The sequence below is a fragment of the Populus trichocarpa genome, chromosome 1 (genome assembly GCF_000002775.5).
Source record: "Populus trichocarpa isolate Nisqually-1 chromosome 1, P.trichocarpa_v4.1, whole genome shotgun sequence".
NCBI classification, from domain to species: Eukaryota; Viridiplantae; Streptophyta; class Magnoliopsida; order Malpighiales; family Salicaceae; genus Populus; species Populus trichocarpa.
Window position 1 is genome coordinate 10,709,824 of NC_037285.2, and position 19,931 is coordinate 10,729,754.

At 31.9% G+C, this 19,931-nt stretch overlaps 2 protein-coding genes across 2 annotated transcripts; both read left to right on the forward strand.

Moving 5' to 3' along the window:
- Positions 1 to 7,631: 7,631 nt before the first annotated feature.
- LOC18094073 (uncharacterized) lies at positions 7,632 to 13,765 on the forward strand. The gene is made up of 3 exons (XM_006368234.3): positions 7,632 to 8,038; positions 12,106 to 12,386; positions 13,422 to 13,765. Exons 1-3 carry the CDS (start codon positions 7,976 to 7,978, stop codon positions 13,495 to 13,497), a joined length of 420 nt encoding a protein of 139 aa, XP_006368296.1. The 5' UTR covers positions 7,632 to 7,975; the 3' UTR covers positions 13,498 to 13,765.
- Positions 13,766 to 15,922: 2,157 nt separating this feature from the next.
- On the forward strand, positions 15,923 to 17,890 carry LOC18094074 (uncharacterized). Its single transcript, XM_052450131.1, has 5 exons — positions 15,923 to 16,189; positions 16,687 to 16,826; positions 16,917 to 17,138; positions 17,275 to 17,492; positions 17,568 to 17,890. The coding sequence occupies exons 1-4, from the start codon at positions 16,102 to 16,104 to the stop codon at positions 17,473 to 17,475; spliced, it is 651 nt and encodes a 216-aa protein (XP_052306091.1). The 5' UTR covers positions 15,923 to 16,101; the 3' UTR covers positions 17,476 to 17,492; positions 17,568 to 17,890.
- The last annotated feature ends 2,041 nt before the right edge of the window (positions 17,891 to 19,931 follow it).

Consider the following 19,931-nt stretch of genomic DNA (forward strand, 5'->3'; position numbering starts at 1 on the left):
TTGAGATCTTAATCTTATGTTGCAGCTCTGTTTCTTTAATTGCAATCGTGTTGGCACCTGGAGAATAACATGCAAAGCAGCGTTACAGAGGGACTAATCGGTGACAACTGAAAAACAAGGAGGCTCTAATGAGTGTAGCTGTGATCAATCAAAACGTTTGACCAGTGATAGTCCCAACTAGTCATCTAAGCACACTTGCCAAACACATAACTTGTTCATGAGGCGACGATAATTTTTAAAAAACCAAAAAAAAAAAGATAAAATGTAAAGTGTATAGAATTGAAAAAAGAAAATCATTGTAAAAAAGAGAAGAAGGGATTTGAGCAAATAACTTGTTCATGTTTTGGATCTCTTTGTTTGTTTTAACCAGAGTTCAAGGACGGGCCCATAGCTGGTATTGCACAATGAAAAAGCTTGAAAGGTTAATCCCAGAAAGTGATTTATGCGGGAGGAGATCAGATCTGTGATTCGCTCTCCTTCGAACAAGGGACCCACCAGATTTTAATTAAGGATGACAAGCAGAGGTGTCTCTATCGACCAACTTATACGAAGTTGTGCGCTCGACCTCGTTAGACATCTCGCGCGATAACGCCAGAGAGTTTGTTTTATTCTTTCTATGGTTAAAAACACTGTTAGTCGGTTTCCTATGTAGAGAGAGGAGAGGGTATCCTGTTTCCAATGTCAATTAAATTCTTATATTTTATGAAAAATATAATTTTTCCCTAATTTCTTTTTAGAAAAAAAAAAGAAGTAAAAATCGCCTTCTGTCATCAATCTATTGCTTGGCATGTAGATTACCTTCCCATTTTCACAATTTTCCCTAATTAATAGTGGGTTTACAATGCGGAGGACGTCTATGTATGAAAAAGAGAAGGGATCGGAGAAAGAGGAGAGAAACTTCGAAGAAAAGAAAGTTCGAAGAGTACCCAACCCGATCTTAAAAGAACTAAAATAATAAATTTTATAAAACTTATAACAATTTAAACCTTGTGGGAAAACCACTTTACATAAGCCATGAATCGTCATGGATTGAAATAGTAGATTCATGGTTTTGTTATTTTCTTCAAAAATATCACAAAAAAACAAAAATACTAGCTTTCAAGGATGAAATGATTTTTCCCCTCAATCCATTAGTCATTCTATATTTTTTTAGGGAACAAGAATAAAAATACTTGATTGTCCTTGAAAGAACAAAAAACACTTAATTATGATCTAAGGGTTTTATGATATTTTTTTTTTAGTTTAACGTAAATGTCCGGGTCAGCTTGCGCGCACTTCGACTAATCCCACGGGCCCTGAAATTAGGTTTTATGATATTTTACTTTTCAAGCATAATGTTATGACTCCATTATCACTAAAATGAAAATTCTCAAAACTTCACTACATAGGCTTATTTGTAATTTCATAGTAGTTTTTTCATAACAATTATGTAGTCACAAGAAAAATGTATTATTTTGATAAATAAATATAAAAATATAAATAATATTATAATACGTACATTGCATGCGTTAGTCACTCAGCCATCTTTAGACCTCATTTTGGACTGACTCCGGTGCTTAAAATCGTTGTTATGTCATATCATTTGATTTATCTAGGCATCCTCTTTCTTTTTAGAGAGCGCGTGTCATCAACAAACCTCCGGTTTGGTACTAACAACCTTTCCCCCCTTTTATTTTCTCTCTTCTCTATGTTTACAAATCAACCTTCCAAGTTTTTTTTTTTTTTGGAATTGATCCCTTCTTTATTATGGATTGAAACAATAAATTTACAATTTTATCATTCAAAAAAATTCACACTCAACCACCTCTAATTACCGTTAGACATTTTTGAATTGATCAAGGTTATTACTGTTTTTTTATAAAAAAAATTTACAGTTAAAATACTCTTAAAAGAAAAACAATATCTAACTTGGGTCTGGTTTTTTTTTAAAAAAAGAAATTTAACCTTTCGAAGCATGGTTTAATTATTCTATTGCCTTTTAAATCAAAATTTTTAAAACTTAACTTAAGGGGCTTATTCGCAATCTCATGTTTTTTTTGTTATAATTATTTTGCCTTAGGGGAAATTTGATCTTTTAATTAATATCAATAATAATTAAAAAAATAAGAGCTATTGGTTTTTTTTTAATTTAAATTCTGCTTTTAACTTTTAATATTTGGTTCATTATAATTGAGTTTTCTAATTTGTTTCATATGAGCTTCATAGTTTTATCATCATCTCATTCCTTATATAACGAGATTCGCAAATTAACTATGGCGGGCCTGTGTCGAATTAATATATTGTTATCTCAGTATTTTTTTTAAAATATATAGTATAATATATCACCATTTAAGTAATTTAAAATTGTTTCGGTTAGTATGCGTCAAAACTTTAACTTTCTAAAATCTTTATATTTTCTTAAGATTAAAAAATAATTTGACATGTGGGGTAGCGCAAGTTTAAAAACTAGTAAAGTCTAAACTTCAAAAACAATCCATCTCCATTCATAAATCATAAAGCAATAAAATAGAATCCGAATTTTAAATTCATGCATGAAACCATAAAAATCTTATGTGAATTATAAGATAAGAAATTAAAAAATATGTTGAAAAGTAAAATTACAATATCCATAAAATTGAAAAACCAAGTCGAGTGACAGAGCGAATGCATGCCTTACCCCAACTTATGAAATTCAATCGAATTTTACCCACATTTAATTTAATTTAAATTAAAATTCAATCCAATTATATTAGATACTCAACAAGTCATGTAAAATTGTCATATCCTTATTTGTATATCAATATTGTTTTCTATTTTACAAGCTCGCCTGCGTATTTACATTACACTGGGGAATAAGATATCCGTCGATGATCAAGCCAATCTGCAGGATATATAGGATTGTGTGGTTTAACAAGAGCAAGGCATCAATTAATGTAGGGTATTTGACAGCCATGAGTTTTGGCTCCATCTCCTTGCTTGATTGGTAAGGAAGACGTGACTTTCTTATCTCTATTCATCTTGGGCCATCGTTTATATTTTCTGAATCTGTTGGATTAGGGTTCTTCTCTGGGCAGTACAGGAATACAGGCGATGGTCTTGGTCCTAAATTAATGATATATTTCATCTTCGACCATCGCTATCTCTCTCACCGCCCCACGTCTCTCTCTATCTCTTTCCTTTCTTGTCTTCTTTTCAAAATTTCAGTTTTTGTTTTGGGTTCAACTTTCCAAGACTTTTAGGTGAACTTCTTGGATGCCTTGCAAAGCTCGTAATCGAAACCCTCTTCCACGAAATCATACCGTGCATCCATGAGAGAAATATGTGCGAATCTGGAACAGAGGCAAGCATGTAAAAACAGTGCTCATATATTTATGGAAGAATCTTAGGTAGAAGACAAGAAGAAAAGTAAGGGAAGAAGAAGACTAATGTCATACAGTTCTAGTGCTGAGTTTATTCTCTAGAAAACACCAGGTAAAAGTCACTGAAAATGCAAAATGCCCATTGTTTTCCATCATTGCATGCTGGCTGCTTCCATCCTGAATTAGCCTAAATTAAGAAGCAAAAATTTGTCGCTTGACTAATTAGACGAAGATAAGTTTATAAACAATAAACTAAAACATATTACAAAATTTAATTTTCAATCAATTTAATATTAAAAAAATTATAAAAAAAAAACTCAAATCAACCCATTAAATTTATATTACATATCGATTCTTGTTAAATAAATAAATATATATATATAATTTATATTTAAATGAATTGTTTTTTTTAAAAAAAATCATATGAAATATTAAATACTTAAAATATTTTTTTTATTTTTCTAGGTTGAACCTAAAATAATATTGATGAACTCATATAACCTTAACCTTAGCCAGGTAAACCGTGGGCCAGATTGAATAAATATGCTTTTCATTTGTTGGTCTTGGTCGTTTTTTTCTAAAAGTAAAAGAGTACTCAAACAGATAACTCTTAAATAAAATGACCAGTGATACAAACTGATTTATTAAATTCCTTGTCAAGCAATCTCTTTGTGACTCCAAGAGACAATTAATTAGAAATAAAATAAGCTGACCTGAATATTTATATTAAACTAAAAAAAAAAAAAGCAAGCTCAATGGATTGGACCATATATGTCTCTCATTGTGCCAGATGTGGATCGTGCGATATCGTTAGGCATCTTTCGTTTATCATCAGTATTCGCGCGGCAACGCCCCAGAACTGTTGCAGCTCCATCTACGTACACTAAAAGACGTCCTTTTGGGAACAATTAGATTAGAATTCCTCTATTATTATTAACAAAAACTTAAAAGAGCTGGGAAGAAACACTGTTACCCTCTCTCTACCCTCTCTTTACGTATCGAGGTGGACGTCAAGAATATAATTTTCCTTCTCTTGTTCTTTATTTTTTATTTTAATTATTGTATTTTTTTTAATTTTATCCGTTAATATTATATTTATTAAGAATTAAATTTTATGATTTATTTTATATAAAATTATTACAGTCTTATTTTATAAAAAAAAAATCAATTTTATTGTTCCTAAGAGATTATAAATAAGGTAAGATGAAAAATCCGAAAGAAAAAGTGGTGTCAACTTTTGTTTGGAAATTTTTTATTTACATTTATATATTTTAGTTTAAATTTTTATTTTATTCACATTTTAATTTCAAAAAAAAAAAGTGATTTGGTCAAATTTTGCTACTAAACCCAAAATTGACGTCAAAGTCTTTCTCTCAATGAGAACAATACCATTTAGATATTTTAGGGTTTTTTTATTGTTGTGAAAAAGTAGATTAGAATTTTTTTAGCTTGATTTTATGTTTTTAAATCAAATTTTGAGAGGAAAAATGAGGTATAGAAATTGGTTTGTTGAGATTATAAAAGTGTTTTTATATGAAAATAGATTAAAATTTAATTTTTTAGATTTAAAAACACCTTAGTTTAATTTTTTGACCATCTTTTTAGAAAAAGTTGATATGGTATGACTTGTTCAAAAACCCGAATTATTTTATTATTCAATCTGGTTAAAATCTGATAAGTTTTTTATATAAAAATTATTTTATTCTTAAAATAATATCATTAGATTAACTCACGATGCAAAAATTAGGATATATCTCCGGGCTTAATAAATATGATTGTAACCTACGAAATTTCAGTTTTTAGAATCCACGTGGACCGCCAGCAGGTTCGAAGTATCTCGCTTCCACATAACAGAAGGGAACTGAAGTGTTGTCTAAATGTCTGTCAAAAGTTTGTGAATGTGTCCAGAGAATGTGGCCCCGCATCTGAAAAAAAATAAAATTAATATGACAATTAATGTCCCATAGATATGCATGCATGGTTCCACGTACAGACTCCAGCTGACGCTACAAATCCAACTGGCGCACATGCATGTTTCATGGGAGGAGGTGGTTGAGGGATCGATGAATCATGCATGGTCGCCACTCGCCTGTTGTATCCTGATCAGTTTCAGGCACAGTTTCTGGAAAGAGGTTACAGCTTCTTTCATCTGTTTTTCAAAACAATCGTCCGCCGATGAATTATTTTAAATTTATTTTTTAAAAATTACTAGTTTGAGTTTTAAAAAAATTATTGAAGGTTTATATAATCGTGAATGCCGTGGTTGTTGCGTTGGTATCTGTTTCAGGCATTGTTCTTGCCTTTTCATTAACTACTTTGTTATTAATTATCATGATCAAGATACGGTTTTACCACAAAAATTCTATTAATTTTCTATCCACATTCCACTCCCCCACCTTACGTTCCACATTCCACAAATTTGTCTCCGGAATTCTCTTAATTAACGAGACAACGTTCGGAAATTAAGTTTTCCAACACGACGTATCATAGCATTAACTAGACAGGTGGTCACCAGGACATTTTTTAACGTGTTTTAAACGAGAAGAAAATAATTATAATTCACGTCATATAGATCGTTGTGTATATTTAATTATGATAAAAAAAATAGACTGTTTTTTATTATAAAAAAAAAACAATAATAATAACATGCACAAAAAGAAAGCATGCTAAAAGCAAAAGTTCATAAAACTCAATTTTCAGACAACCCAATGTTGAATGATAAATTAAAAACATAAACAAAAAAATCTTAATTTGTCAACCTAAGATAACATATCAAACTCGCGACTCAGATTATAAAATTAAGATAACACTATATAAAAAAAAAACGATGTCCAATTCCCAACATGATTGGGATAACACTTCAGGTAACATGGCGAACAATATTTTTTTACCAACAAAGAAGGTCGCATGCACCGCATGATTAGCCTCCTCCTCATGCTAGCACTTGTAGTCCACGCACCATCCTAGCTAGCTTACCCTTCCTCCCTAATTCACTATATTTGTTTTAGTTTTAATTTTGGTTACTTAAAACTTAATTATTTTACATCAATAAAATTTTACTTTATTTTGCCAAACTAAGCACCTATCAAGTTTCATAATTTTTCTAGGACATTGCGAGAACTCATATCCAGACAAATAAAACAAACTAAAAGTCAAATATCAAATAAAGCTAATTTGAATTGATAAAATTAAAAAAAAAAGTTGAGCGAATAAATAAAAACATAAACTCTAACTCTTTTAAATCAATTAAATAGAATTTTAATTTGCAAAACCACACCCCAAGATCCCTTTACGCAAGCGTGAAAAAAAAATCACCAAGACAATCTCAAATCAAAACAATGTTAAAGAACTAAATAAAAAAAAAAAATTGAAGTACCAAAGCATAAAAAAGCATAGGGACCAGAAAAAATGAAAAAAACTCGGTCACCCAAGCCCGCACACATAGTTGTGCTGGCTTAACTTGGTAGGCTCACATGCTTGGACTAATTTTTGATGGTCTAACCGCTAGGCCATCCAAGCTCGCACACATCATTTTTTTAAAAAAACTTTTTTGTCAACGTGTTTTTTCTTCAATTTATATTCAGTTTGTTTTAAATTAATTAATTTAAAATACATTAGATATATTATTTAATTTAATTCTTAGATTAATTAAGAATATATTTTATATATTATTTTATTAAATACCTTCGAATTTGTACAAATAAGATTATAATTGTATTTTTATAATACTAGCAAGCATTATTTTTATACAGTTCATCGTGATTGTATTTTTTTTTAATTTTTATTCATTTGTTTTTTTTGTGAGTTTGTATTTTTATTATCGTATAATTAAATTAAAAATTATTTTAAAAGATAAAATTATTAAACTCGATCGAGTCCATGATCTGAGTTGTGGGTTTGATGGCTTAACCAAAGATTACTAGGGGATATCCAAGTTGTCATGGTCCCAATATTTTTTTAAAAAATATCATTTTATATTTTATTTTTAAGTTAAATTAAGTTTTTATTAGTCATTTAGATTATTTTTAAATCTACAAAGCTAATAGATTAATATCAAGATGAGTCATGATTTCAAGATTTATATGTTATTTTAGTTGAAATGACACTATGAAAGAGTTTCCATGTCAGCATACAATCACTGTATAAGAGTTTCCCACGACACTACCACTGAATGCTATAAAAGTTTTTTTTTTTTTGTTTACTAAAAAAATACATTATATATCAACCCTTATATTGTTTTTTAAATTCAAAAAAAGCTTTTGTCTTTAACTTTGTGGGGCAATTAATTTTTTTTTCGCTATTGTTTTTTCCTTTTCCTAAGAAAAAGAAAGGTACCAGGCTCCATCGCCCGATTACTCTCTCGTATCGCGCGTCCTAGCGCGGAGGAAGAATTTAAGAAAGAGTGCCCGAAATTTCCTCACCAATTGGTCTAAAATATTGTAATAACTACAAGGTTAAATATGCAAGTGTTTTCCCCGATCCTTAGCCCGAAAGTAGGTGACGCTTAGTTATCCCTAGTTGGTAGGCTAATCCCATTGCTGAGTATCGGTTGTCGATCATACAGAGATATCAACCGTTTCTTATACAAGGAAGAAAGAAAACAGCAGAGCAAAGCAGATCGCCATTCCGAAAAGATCATGGAATGCACAATGGTAGCCGAGGAACCAAGCCCTAAGAGATCGATTGAGAGTAGGCTTCAGGTATGTAGAATTCTATTGCAGCCATTTGCCATGGGGTAGTAGGAATTCATTCAAAGAATGTTTAATTGATGCGGCCACTGCTACGTGCCTCCGATTTAGTACAAATTCTATAAGCATGCTCACTTCTTATAATAATAGCTCGGTGTTTGTCGATTTGGAGCAGTAAAACTAAACTAGTGGTTTCTCTAATTTATATTTTTATTTTTTACTGCTTCTGGACGGTAGATCAAAGTGGAACTACTGTAGGGATACAAGGGTACTCGATGCTCTACAGAGTCTTTAAACTCACTTCATGAAAAAAGCAGTCAGTCTTTAAAGATTTTCTCTCTTTTTATTTTACATGGCACTCACTCTGCTAGCATAGCAAGTTTGTCTTTCAGTGAATCTATAATTGTGGAGCGCAGGAGGCGAAAAATTGTAGTGATAAGAGTGAAATGTTTTGAAGGAGAATGAGAAAAAAACAACTTCTTCCAATTTTACATGGTTCGGTTAAATTGCCTGCTCCAAGGGTGAAGACGAGTCCAGATTTCTCCAGGTCAAACAAGGCGGATACAGGGTTCAAAAGTGATAAATTCAAACTCAAAAACCTCACGCGTGCACACAAGAACACTAACAAATCTTACACAAGACTCAATAGACAATAAAGAACATAATAAAAGTCTTGATGGGTTGTTGCTTAAACAAAAAAGGGTCCCCCAAAACTCACACATAAGAGCTTATTTTTCTCTTAAAATGGCTCTTTCATGTACAAAGCGGCTACACACATTTAAGAGAACCCACCCCTACAAAAGGATCTTGAAGCCCTTGTCACGAGGTAATATGATCATTTTAGCTACATCTCAAGTATACCAAAGTATTATTTGATTTCAGGAGGCGTGTGCGGTTGATTCTGGTAGTTCTAATGGTGTTTTTATCGTATTATTTGATTCATCTCGTTCTTTTCTTTCTCTCTGGATAGTACGTGTAAGGTGGTTCGAAGAGGTTTGGCTGGAAATGACTTTTTTTTTTCTTTTCTTGGGATTGTATGCTGACCATGCAAAAAATCATATCAGCTCTTCAATTTATTTTTTCTTTGAATTCAATCCATCTTCTCTTATTTGCAATTTTTATTATTTACATTGATTATTTTTAATTGAATTTTATTTTTTATTTCATACATGGTCATTTGATTTTTGAATTTGATTTTCAAATTTGATTCTCATATTTGAATTGCTATTTGTTTTGTTTTGAATCATTTTCTTGATTGATTTGTTTTTTTACAATTTCATCCCTAGACATTTATTTTCATTTAATTTTTGTGTGAAATTGGTACAGCTTCTTTTAATTGTTATTTTTTAATCATTTTTTTAATGGATTGGTTTTTTACAATTCCATCCCGAAATATTTTTTTTTAATGAATTTAGTCCTAATTCTTTTAATTGTTATTATTTTTGTTTTGCATTGTTTTTTTTTTTCCCTTCAATTTCATCTATTGATGTTTGTTTGGTTAAGAATCTGACTTCTTTGTTTTTTCGGGTTTGCCTTTGATAGGGTCACACCGGTCTTATGACCCAGGTCATAAATCTAAAATATTAGCCTAAGTCGACTTTCATCTTTTTTTAAAGCATTTTTTTGAATATTTTTTTACTGATATTTTTTAAGCTTTCTTGTTTCTTGATCCGATGAGGCTGATTTTTGCACTGTGAAGTATGTATTGAAGAACCCTACACTATGGAATGAATAAAACGTGTTTTTGACAAATTTGAAAATTCAAATGTATCTAAAAAAAACTCCTCTATTTTTTACAAACAAGACTCTGATATCAATTGTTAATGATGTGAGAGATTACTGGTGATGGTTTTGAAATACTCAGGGAAGATAAAAACAATCTTTTTTTACAAACAACAAGTGTACATAAATTGCAAACTTTCAAACTCTTACCTTCTCTTTCTCTATAGTGTTTCTCTTTTTTATTTCTCACACTTAGTAATATAAACTTAGCTACCTATTTATACACAAAATGAAAGCATGAAAAATCAAAGTTCCATGTGTGAAAGATAATGGTAGATGGTAGTGTGAAAACGACTGGTGGTTGTGGTTAGTGACTGCCTTTTTTGATCTTTTAGATTGAATTTACTATGGGTGATCATTTTCGGTTTGGTTCGGTTTTTATAAAAAAAAGTAACCAAACCGAAATTTTTTTTAAAAAAAACTGAAACCGGGTCAAACCGACCGGTTTCGGTTTTTTAGGGCAAAAACCGGTTCAAACCGGTTTGGCTCGGTTTTGTCTCGGTTTGGCTCGGTTCAAACCGGTTTGGCTCGGTTTTGTCTCGGTTTTGACGGGTCGATCCGGGACCCAGTAGCTGAACCGGTTCAGGTTTGTTAAAAGACTGGCCGGTGCAACAACTCGGCAAATCCTGATCGACCCGGTAGGTCGACTTATGACCCCAGCGAACCCGGACAAGACCTTGTTTTTTTTTTTTTAAATGTGGTTTTTCTCCTATACCTCTTTTTTTTCATATTTGTTTAGTTGGTTATTAACACTTTTTAAAGTTCACTATATAAATATTAGAAAAATATTTTTTAAAACCCTTTCATATATATAATCTATGTTCACAAGAAAAAAGTTATGTTTTTTCAATGTGAGATTTGAAGCCCTTTAGTATATATACTCTATGTTCCCAAGGAAAAAAGTTATTTTTTCAATGTGAGATTTGAAGCTCTTTAGTATATATACTCTATATACTCTATGTTTACAAGAAAAAAGTTATGTTTTTTCAATGTGGGATAAAAAACTTTTTGGTTTAAATACTTCAACTTAAAAGGATAACATAATATCTTTTTAATATGAGATTTAAAGCTTTTTAATATATTACTTTATGTTCACAAGAAAGAAGTTATTTTTTCAATGTGGGATTTGAAGCTCTTTAGTATATATACTCTATGTTCACAAGAAAAAAGTTATGTTTTTTCAATGTGGGATAAAAAACTTTTTAAAATATTCTTTTAAACTTCATTATTTACAACATGTATAATCTATATTCACATGGATTTTTTTTTAATTTTTTCATATGAAATATTAAAATTTTAAATATATTTTTAAAATTTTTCTGGATTGACGTATAAAACTCAAAACCCAACTTTTTAACCAAGTCAACCCCGAATCAGGTTTAATAACTACGTTAACAATACAAAAATACTCATTTTGTTAAAGTTGAACTCATTTGCTTTTCTGTCTCTTGCAGGCGTACTTTCTTTTTTAACTTCATGTTTCGTGGGACTCATATTTGAATCTAGGACTTCACTCCCTCTTCTTTGGAAATACCATCGGCCTACCTAAGCACTCATTCGTTACTGAATGTAGACTGTCAAATTTAAATTTCCACTTGGTCTCAATTGCATACGTTATTGAATTTCTGAAGCCATATATTAGAGCATATAATATATAACAGCATGTTCAAGGTGGTCAATATTTACTTCAATAATAAATGATAATTTTTTTACCAATAATTCTTCTTAGATTCTCACGAACCCCCCTGTTTTGAACGTAAATATTGGCGTGCCTATAACGAAGTTGAATTTCATCTTGCTGCAGGAATTAAAAATTGACTCGAAAATACCAGCTAGTACTATTTTGTTTCCTTATATCATAATAAAAATTCTCATATTCATAATGCTATGAAGTGGATAAAACATAACCTCAACTATTTTATTTCTTAGGAATAGAAAATTCTTGATAGCAACGTAATAACAGAGTCTTCTTTTTGTCCCTCTTCACTTGAAATATCAACCTTGCCCCTTCATGAACAACTCGCAATTCTAGAGTAGCTTCTGCAATTCTTTACTTTCATCGTTTTTCTTTTGGGTGACATGTAAAGTAGGTTTAGTGATCTTGCATCTACTTTACTTGCTAACTTGACCTCAGGGAACAGCCCACAGAGATAATGTTACTTATGAGGATCAATATTTTTATCTGTGCTGACAACATATGATCTTTTTTCAGACGTATTTTATGTTAATTTTAAGGTTATGGCCTGTTTTAATGTGAGACTAAAATGATGTTATTTTGCTCAATTTTTTGTGTACAGAAAAGGAAAAGAAGTGGAAAAATAAAAGCAACAGTGAAAAGGTTAAAAGCTGAGATGGTAGAGATTGCTGAACAACAAAAACATATTAGAGAAGGGCAAAAGGAAGTCAGAGAGAAGTTTGAAGAGATTGAGTTTCAATGTGATGAACTCAAAAAGGAAACGTTCCTGATATCACAACAGGCTGCAAGCAATCAGAAGCGCCTAAATCTCATGTTCAAAATTTTGAAAGCACGAGATGAGAACAATTTTCATGAAGCTGCCAGTCTTACCCAGTCTCTTCGGTTAGCTTCACCTAAATCTTTCTTTAGTTTCGTTAACAAAATCCCTATGACTTTGGTTGAATGCATGCATGGGATGGCTAATTGGTCCCCTTAAGTTTACATATATCTTTGTCTGGGAAATACAAGTGGCTTTAAAGCTAATTTTGAGTATTCGATCAGGTTATTTCTTTTCAAGGCTTCTTGGCCTGGACTAATCCTCCTATGTCCTAGCATTTACACCCCATGTTAGATTAGTTTCATGTCAGATAGATGGTCTACACTTGAACTCTCTCGTAGTGGAGAAAACACCAGGCTTGCTGTTGCCAACAGGGTGGCTCAACTTTCTGTTAGGCAATCCATTGACGCGTCAGAAGAGATCAGAAGAATGGCCTGGGAAGAGGGGAATTGAGATTGTGACTTGAAAATAGAGGAAATATATAAGTGATCTTTTTATACAATCATTTGATTCGTAGGCAGAACGTACTGAATTTACTGCTTGGATTGACCATCCTAGAAAATTATCATGTCTTCATTTTAGAGAATACGTTGTTTGATTTCAAAGTACAGAAAACAATTCATGCCAGTCTGCGAGTACGTTACTGTTATAATCACCCTGACATCAAATTGGCAAACAAGGAAATTAAAATTTTCAATTGTTAGAACCCATCTTTTGAATAGTCCATGAACTTTCACCTGCATGGCCGACAACTCCTAGAATGAATTGCAAATTACAAATCGGATATGCTTGAATGATCATGAGCCTGCAAACTAGAGTGATTGTTAGTGCCCCTATCTCCACTGGTTCTATAAATGCCATCTGATCTTAAAACATATCAACTGTTTTTTTTTTTAGTTATATAGGAGAGGTTCGAACTCGAGATCTCTTGGGAGAGGAGGGACACTAATGTCTACTAGTCTACAGCTCGTTGGCATATTAATTGTTATTAAAAAACAATTCAGCCAAATCTCTAGATGCAGCAGATGTAGTAAGCGAATTTTTGTTTGTTTGATTTTCGAAGCATACAATCCTCAGTCTTTCTCCTTTCTTTTTGCCAGAGAATGCATGAGAAGCAAAACACAGAGCAATACTCAAGTGGTTGTGGATGCGAGTGGCACAGTTGTAAAAGAATAACAGGTATCAGCCATTCAGAAAATCCAAGATCACTGGAAATGGCTTTATGGGTGTGTTTTCAATTAATTTGGTTTGTCATGTAAGTTACTGTTGGAGTGTTAAGATCACTGGCTTGCAACTATTAGTTTGTTTTCAATTTACTGTTGAATCTGCTACTTTGATTGTTGCAAACGCTTATGTGGAGTCTGGCTTTGCTTATTAGCTACTGGAATGGCCTAAAAGTTAATAATCTCTTTTACTATGAAAGGCAAGGTGAAATCTTTCTGGATATGAATGCCTCCATTATGCTGTTTCCGCAAACCTGTTTTTGGCAATCAGCTTCCGGATTATTTCTGCATTTTTCATAGTTTTGTTTGGAAGTACGGTCGAGTTGTGTTTTTGAAAAATTTTGAATGTTTTTTTTATTAAATTAAATTTTTTGATACTCATCAAGGATCGGTGATGCTCTGCAGTTTGTTCTCTTTATTATTAAAATCCGCTTCCTTGAATAACAGAAGGGGGCGACCACTGTAGAAAAAAAAATTGATCCTTGTTTTCTTTTAGGTCATTAGTGCACGCCTAAGTTAAAGCTCAACTTTAACAAATTCTTTAAATAGAAAGAAAAGGTTCGATTACAAGTCTCATGAGCAAGCTATCATGAAATAAAAATTCACATAAACGCGTCAATGAATTACAAATTCTTTAAATAGAAAGAAAAGGTTCAATTCAATAGCACCTTTGATGGGGTTGAAATTAAGAAAACCTCATTAAATGGGACCATAAGTTCCAGAGTTGCCATCAATGGCTACCGACAAGAAATTACTGGATCGGTTTTAACTTCAGTGAAGATGGAGCGACAGACTGAGCAACTAGCCATATAGCCTTTTCCACAGCATCCTGTTTTTCCTCCTCGATAGCCAAAAAAGCAGTCCGAACCTCAGTCCTGTCCACGATATGGAAAAACATCTTGACTCCTCTTCCCTGTCATTTAATTCCTTCCGGGGATCACGATCTTTCAAGAAATATGGCAACTAGACGATATTGTCTGAACGCGACGATCCTAACTCCTCTGTGCAAATTTCGTTTTCTTTGCAAGAAAAAAGGTCCGTGATTATGATTTTTTCAGGGTTATCAATTATTCTGTAACTCATCTCAAGTTTTTGTTGCTAGCATTTTCGTCGTAAGGAAATGCCCAAGGTCCCAAGGATATGTTATGAGGTGTCGCAATTTTCCGCTCCGAAGCTTACATTTTTCATTGATTTGCCTCCTGTATGCCCAAGGTCCCTTGTTTAAGGGTACCATCCATCATTATTCCTTGCCCGGCCGACTGTCACGCTGTAAATTAATTCCCCCTGTGCGTATATGTGATTATATATGCATGATTTCATTCTCGTTGGTGGGAAAACATCTCTATATTTTGCATGATTTGGATGCTAATTTATCTCTCTGATTGACGTAGAAAATGTTGTATGTCTTTATGTTTAAATAGCTGAACATCCAAGCATGCTAGAACCATAAACTTTTCCATTAATTCTAGCATGGAGACTACGAAGCTTACAGCGGATACAGTTTCCAACTCAATAAACTACGCAAAAGTGATTACCTACCGACTGGGCATATTTGAGACCTATAATTGAAAATCTTTTAATTTTTTAAGGTTTATATATATATATATAACATTAAATATAATTATTTGTCCACTTACAAAAAAAAGGAGATATAAAAAGTGTAATGGTAGGAAAAAAAAGAATTTATTATATCATTTATTTTACAAAATATAACTATACATATAATATAAATATTTCAAATATAATATTATAGACATATAATTATTCTTTGGTAATTGAAGAACATTTAAAATAATTTTTTTCCCTATGGTATCCTAATTTTATAACAAATTTTATATGATTTAAAATGTATAATTACCATATAATATTGTATTTGAATGTGTTTTTTTAATAATATTATGAAAGTATTAAAGTATTTGAACATTTAAAGTATTAGATGCACTAATATACTTTTATGTTGTATATTAATTATCTTAATATATTATTTCATATATAAATATATTAGTAATTTATTATTTTGTAATAATATTTTATTTTAAAATATTTTATTAATATATATATATATATATATATATATATATATATATATTTATGTTTTTCTTTAACTCGAAAATGAATTTCCTTAATGAATTTTCCACAATATAATATAATCATACATGAAAGAATTAAAAAAAATACTTTATAAGAGAATACATTCCAGCAAATAAATATAAAAGTCAATTATAGTTTGATACCTCATTTAAGGTTTGCCCCCTTTTTTCTTTTTTCTTTTTTCTTTTTTCTTTCGCCAATAACAACAACCACAATATTAACAATTCCAAATTCCAATGTCACGACAAAATGAAAGACCGAAATCTTCCACTAAACTTCTGATATACACGCGGGGGACCCTTCAAGCAACATTTTTATTTCTTAGCACAAAGTCTTCCTCAATGACTACTACTCACAATTACAGATCAGAAACCCTCCCCGGTCTTGATTTATCACGGCTTGGTTTTTGAGACCATATATTAAACATTACGCACAGGGAATTTCAGAATTCATTAGAGAGCTAGCGATGAATCCTGATCATTTTGATAATCAAGAGGCGGTCTGGGAATGGGGGTGGGAGAGGTGCATCCAGGAACCCACTGGAGATACCTCCTGTAAGTAATAACTGATCATTTATACTAGGAGCAGCTGTAGCTTTTGTATCTTTATTAATTATTTTATTGTTTGATAAAGGGTTTGTATTTTTATCTTGCTTTGGTTTATTGGCGCCTCTAATTTTCCAAATCAAGATGCTGTGCCTTTGAGACTTTTGGCATGGCGGTAGCCGGTATGAATATGAACCCAAACTTATAAGCCGAATCTAGTTGATCCAAGATTCATAAAATTAACTCGCCCCCTCACAAAAAACTAAAAAGGAACATAGAAAAAAAGACAAAAAAAAAAAAAAAAGTTATAAGAAATGACGCTGTAGCTAACAAACAATTTTACCCGGTTACGGCTGTAATTATAACTGCAGTGCTCTCTCTCTCTTTTTCTGAGTATTTCCATATGCTGCATGTATAAAACTTAGCGTGAAAAGAAAACAGCAGCAGGACCACCCCCATCAGCTCATTTTTCTGATTTGTCTTGTGGTACTGTCCGAATTCAACAGTCTTGGATGCAGCAAAGGCAACGCCAAAGGCACAACTTGATAACATGGCTGCCGGAACAAGTACCACATCAGTACCCAAAACAGAAGATCGACGCGACAGGAAGAAAGGTTACGACAAAGCATATCGCGATCGTTGTAGGGTACTCACTTTTTTTCTTAATTAATCTATTTATTTTCTTGAGTAGTACTGTGCTACATAAAAAACTGGTCGTTTAATATTTTATATGCAGGAAGACAAGAAAAGACAGGAGGATGAATTGAAGATGCAAGCGGTAGAAAATGCACGCTTGAAGGATGAAAATGAATCCCTGGTGAAGGAAAAAGATACCATATTGAGTCCAAAGCTGGAATTAGCAGCAAATGTGATAGATCAACTTAAAAGTGAAAATCACGACTTGAAACGTATTAGTGACCACCAAAAAATTCGTCTGGATGCATTAACCGAAAAAATTGTAAATATTTTATATCCCAGGCCTTACTAATTACTTGTTTATACACTCATATATTTAGTTTATTTAATCACCAGATTTAGTTCAGGAATCAAAACAATCATATCTTATACTGCTTCGATGTTTATTCCCCGAACAGGCAAGCCACGATGAACTTAAAAGCCTCCGTGATGAAGTTGCACGATTGAGAGAAAACGTCAATATCCAGGATCCCAGGATGCAAGAAAAGAAACAGCTCTTGGAAGAGCATCTGAGGTTAGCAAACGAAAACAGGCTGCTGGAATTGCAAAATGAGTTTTATTGCAGGATGATACAAAATGAGAGGCACCCTGGAAATTAAGGTTGAAGCTGAATAAGGTAACATGTCTATTTACCAGTTTAATTAACGATATCTTAGACAAATAACTTGCCATCTAATGAACTGTATTGCAGAGTGCCACATATAGCAGCGGGTTGCACGACTGCTATAATTAGATGCCGATCGTACTATAGATTATCTTGATGGCGCTCCTCTGCCTTCCAAATCACTTCACATGCAAACTCTCTATTAATATGTGACCACCCTTCGACGAATAAGGAAAAGAGGAAGAAGATGGCTTTATTGCGGCAGAACAATCAAAGGTCTTCCGTGTCGGTGTTGTGTTTGCCGGCGAATAAATGCTGGCGCCTGCTTCAATTTGTCACGCTTGTTTTATCTATCTATGTATCAACTCTCAAGATTAATTTTTCTATCAATCGCCTCCTCTATTGATTAATGCTGGTCCTGGTAAGGTTTTAGTTACTTCCTTTTTGTTTCATGCTATATCCTTTAATGGGTAGATCATCATATTGATAACATATACATCTAATTTAATAAATTATTGATCAACATTTCTATTAGAGAGTTCAACCTCGTTTAACAATTTATATTTTCATTTTAAAATGATTTCAGAAAAATGTCACCAAAAAAAATTTAATGATGACATAATCATAAATTTCAATCCAACTATCCGTATATATTCTTTTAATCAAATTAAAAGGTTAGTTTTTTTTTGCTTGGATTGTTTTATTGTTATTTTTTTAATTGATTTATTTTTTTATTTTATTTTTTAATATTAGGTTGGTTGAAAATTAGATTTTATAATTTTATTTATTTATTTTTTATTGTGTTATCTTGATATTATGACCTGGGTTATAAATTTAGCAAGTGAACCCGAGTTGACTCATATAATTTTTTTTGTTTTTTTAATTTAATATTTATTTTCAAGTTTATCCTTTAATATTGTATTGATTAAGGATTGATATTTTATAATTGATTTTGATTTACTTTCTATAGTGTTTTACGGTTTCATGACCCGAGTCGCTGATTTAATAGGTTAACCTAAATCAATTCAACATGTCACCATCTAAATTGTTTTTTAAAATTACATTGAATATGTCGCCTGGTCAATCTTTAAAAAAGATGTCTAATTTGTATTATATTTTGATTTCATGATTAAATTATTTCTTGAAAATGCATTGGCAATGCATTGATTTTTTTTTAAGTTAAAAAATAATAATCTGACCACAATACAACGCAAGCTAATAATCTAATTATTTACTATTTACAAGAGATATGTAAATAACAAACAATACTAACATAAAATTTTTAGTATATGTTTGGTATTATGATAATTTTTGTAGTTGCGGTTAAAAAATATTTTTAGTTATGTTTTTTAAAAAGTAATTAAAAAAAACATGTATTTAATTAAAATTATTATGAGATAGATTTTTACATGTAAAATAAATAAAAAATAGATCACCATGAATTAAAAACAGTTCATTTTACAAAACTAAAATTTAAAATATAATTATACATAAGATCCATTATAAAATGCATAAACCATTTAACTAAACAAATAATTTTTTTCATGGATGTGCAAAAAAACAAAACAAAAACTATCACATTACAGCATGTTCTCTTAGCTAACAATTAGATTTTTGACAAGATTCGAGCTATGTGACAGGATTGAAGGTTAATAGGCGGTGACGAGATTATGTTTTACTTCCATGGCCAGGAGGACAAGAATTTCTGCATAGAGCATCCTGAAAAACAAGCTGAAAGTACAGGCATAACAGTAACTTCATTATGTTTCGAACCCATGTCAAATCTCATCCTAAAAAACAATTCCAAGCAAATTCCCAGATTTTCCCGGCGAGAAAACCCAAAAACCAAGGAATTCCAGGAGAACAAGTCTTACTCATGCAATTCATCGAACAACTTAAGTGCATCTTTTGTGCGTACCAATCTAACATAACCAGCCAACACTTGATCACCGATGAATCCATGATTATAATTCACAGACTTGATTGCCGAAGTAGTTAATGTTATGCTTGGTTGTAGACTCCCTCGTTTCGCTACATAACAATTAACAACCCCTTTGTATCATTTAGGCCCCTACTCATATTATAGGGTCCTGCAAGGGATCGCAAGACACTCGAGCATCCTCGTGAGGGGAAACCCAAACCCATTAGTCGCTCTAAACAAATCTGCCATACTTGAAAATCTACTGTACTAAGAAAAGTGGCTAACCTTAAACTGAATTCGCTCAACAGATTCTAGCAAATCCTTACTGAAATCCTCCAAACGCAAGCGACTAGTTTTTATGGTGATTTTGGAGTGGTTTTTGTTGGCCATCCTTTCAATTTTTCAATGGCAGTCTCTCTCATCTGAAGTCGCTTAATGGTGGTTGTCTTGATTTTTTGAAAAGTGAGAAAGTCAGGGTAGTAACAAGTAGCTCTGGGAATGCATTTGAAGCCGCCCTATAATCTTCAACC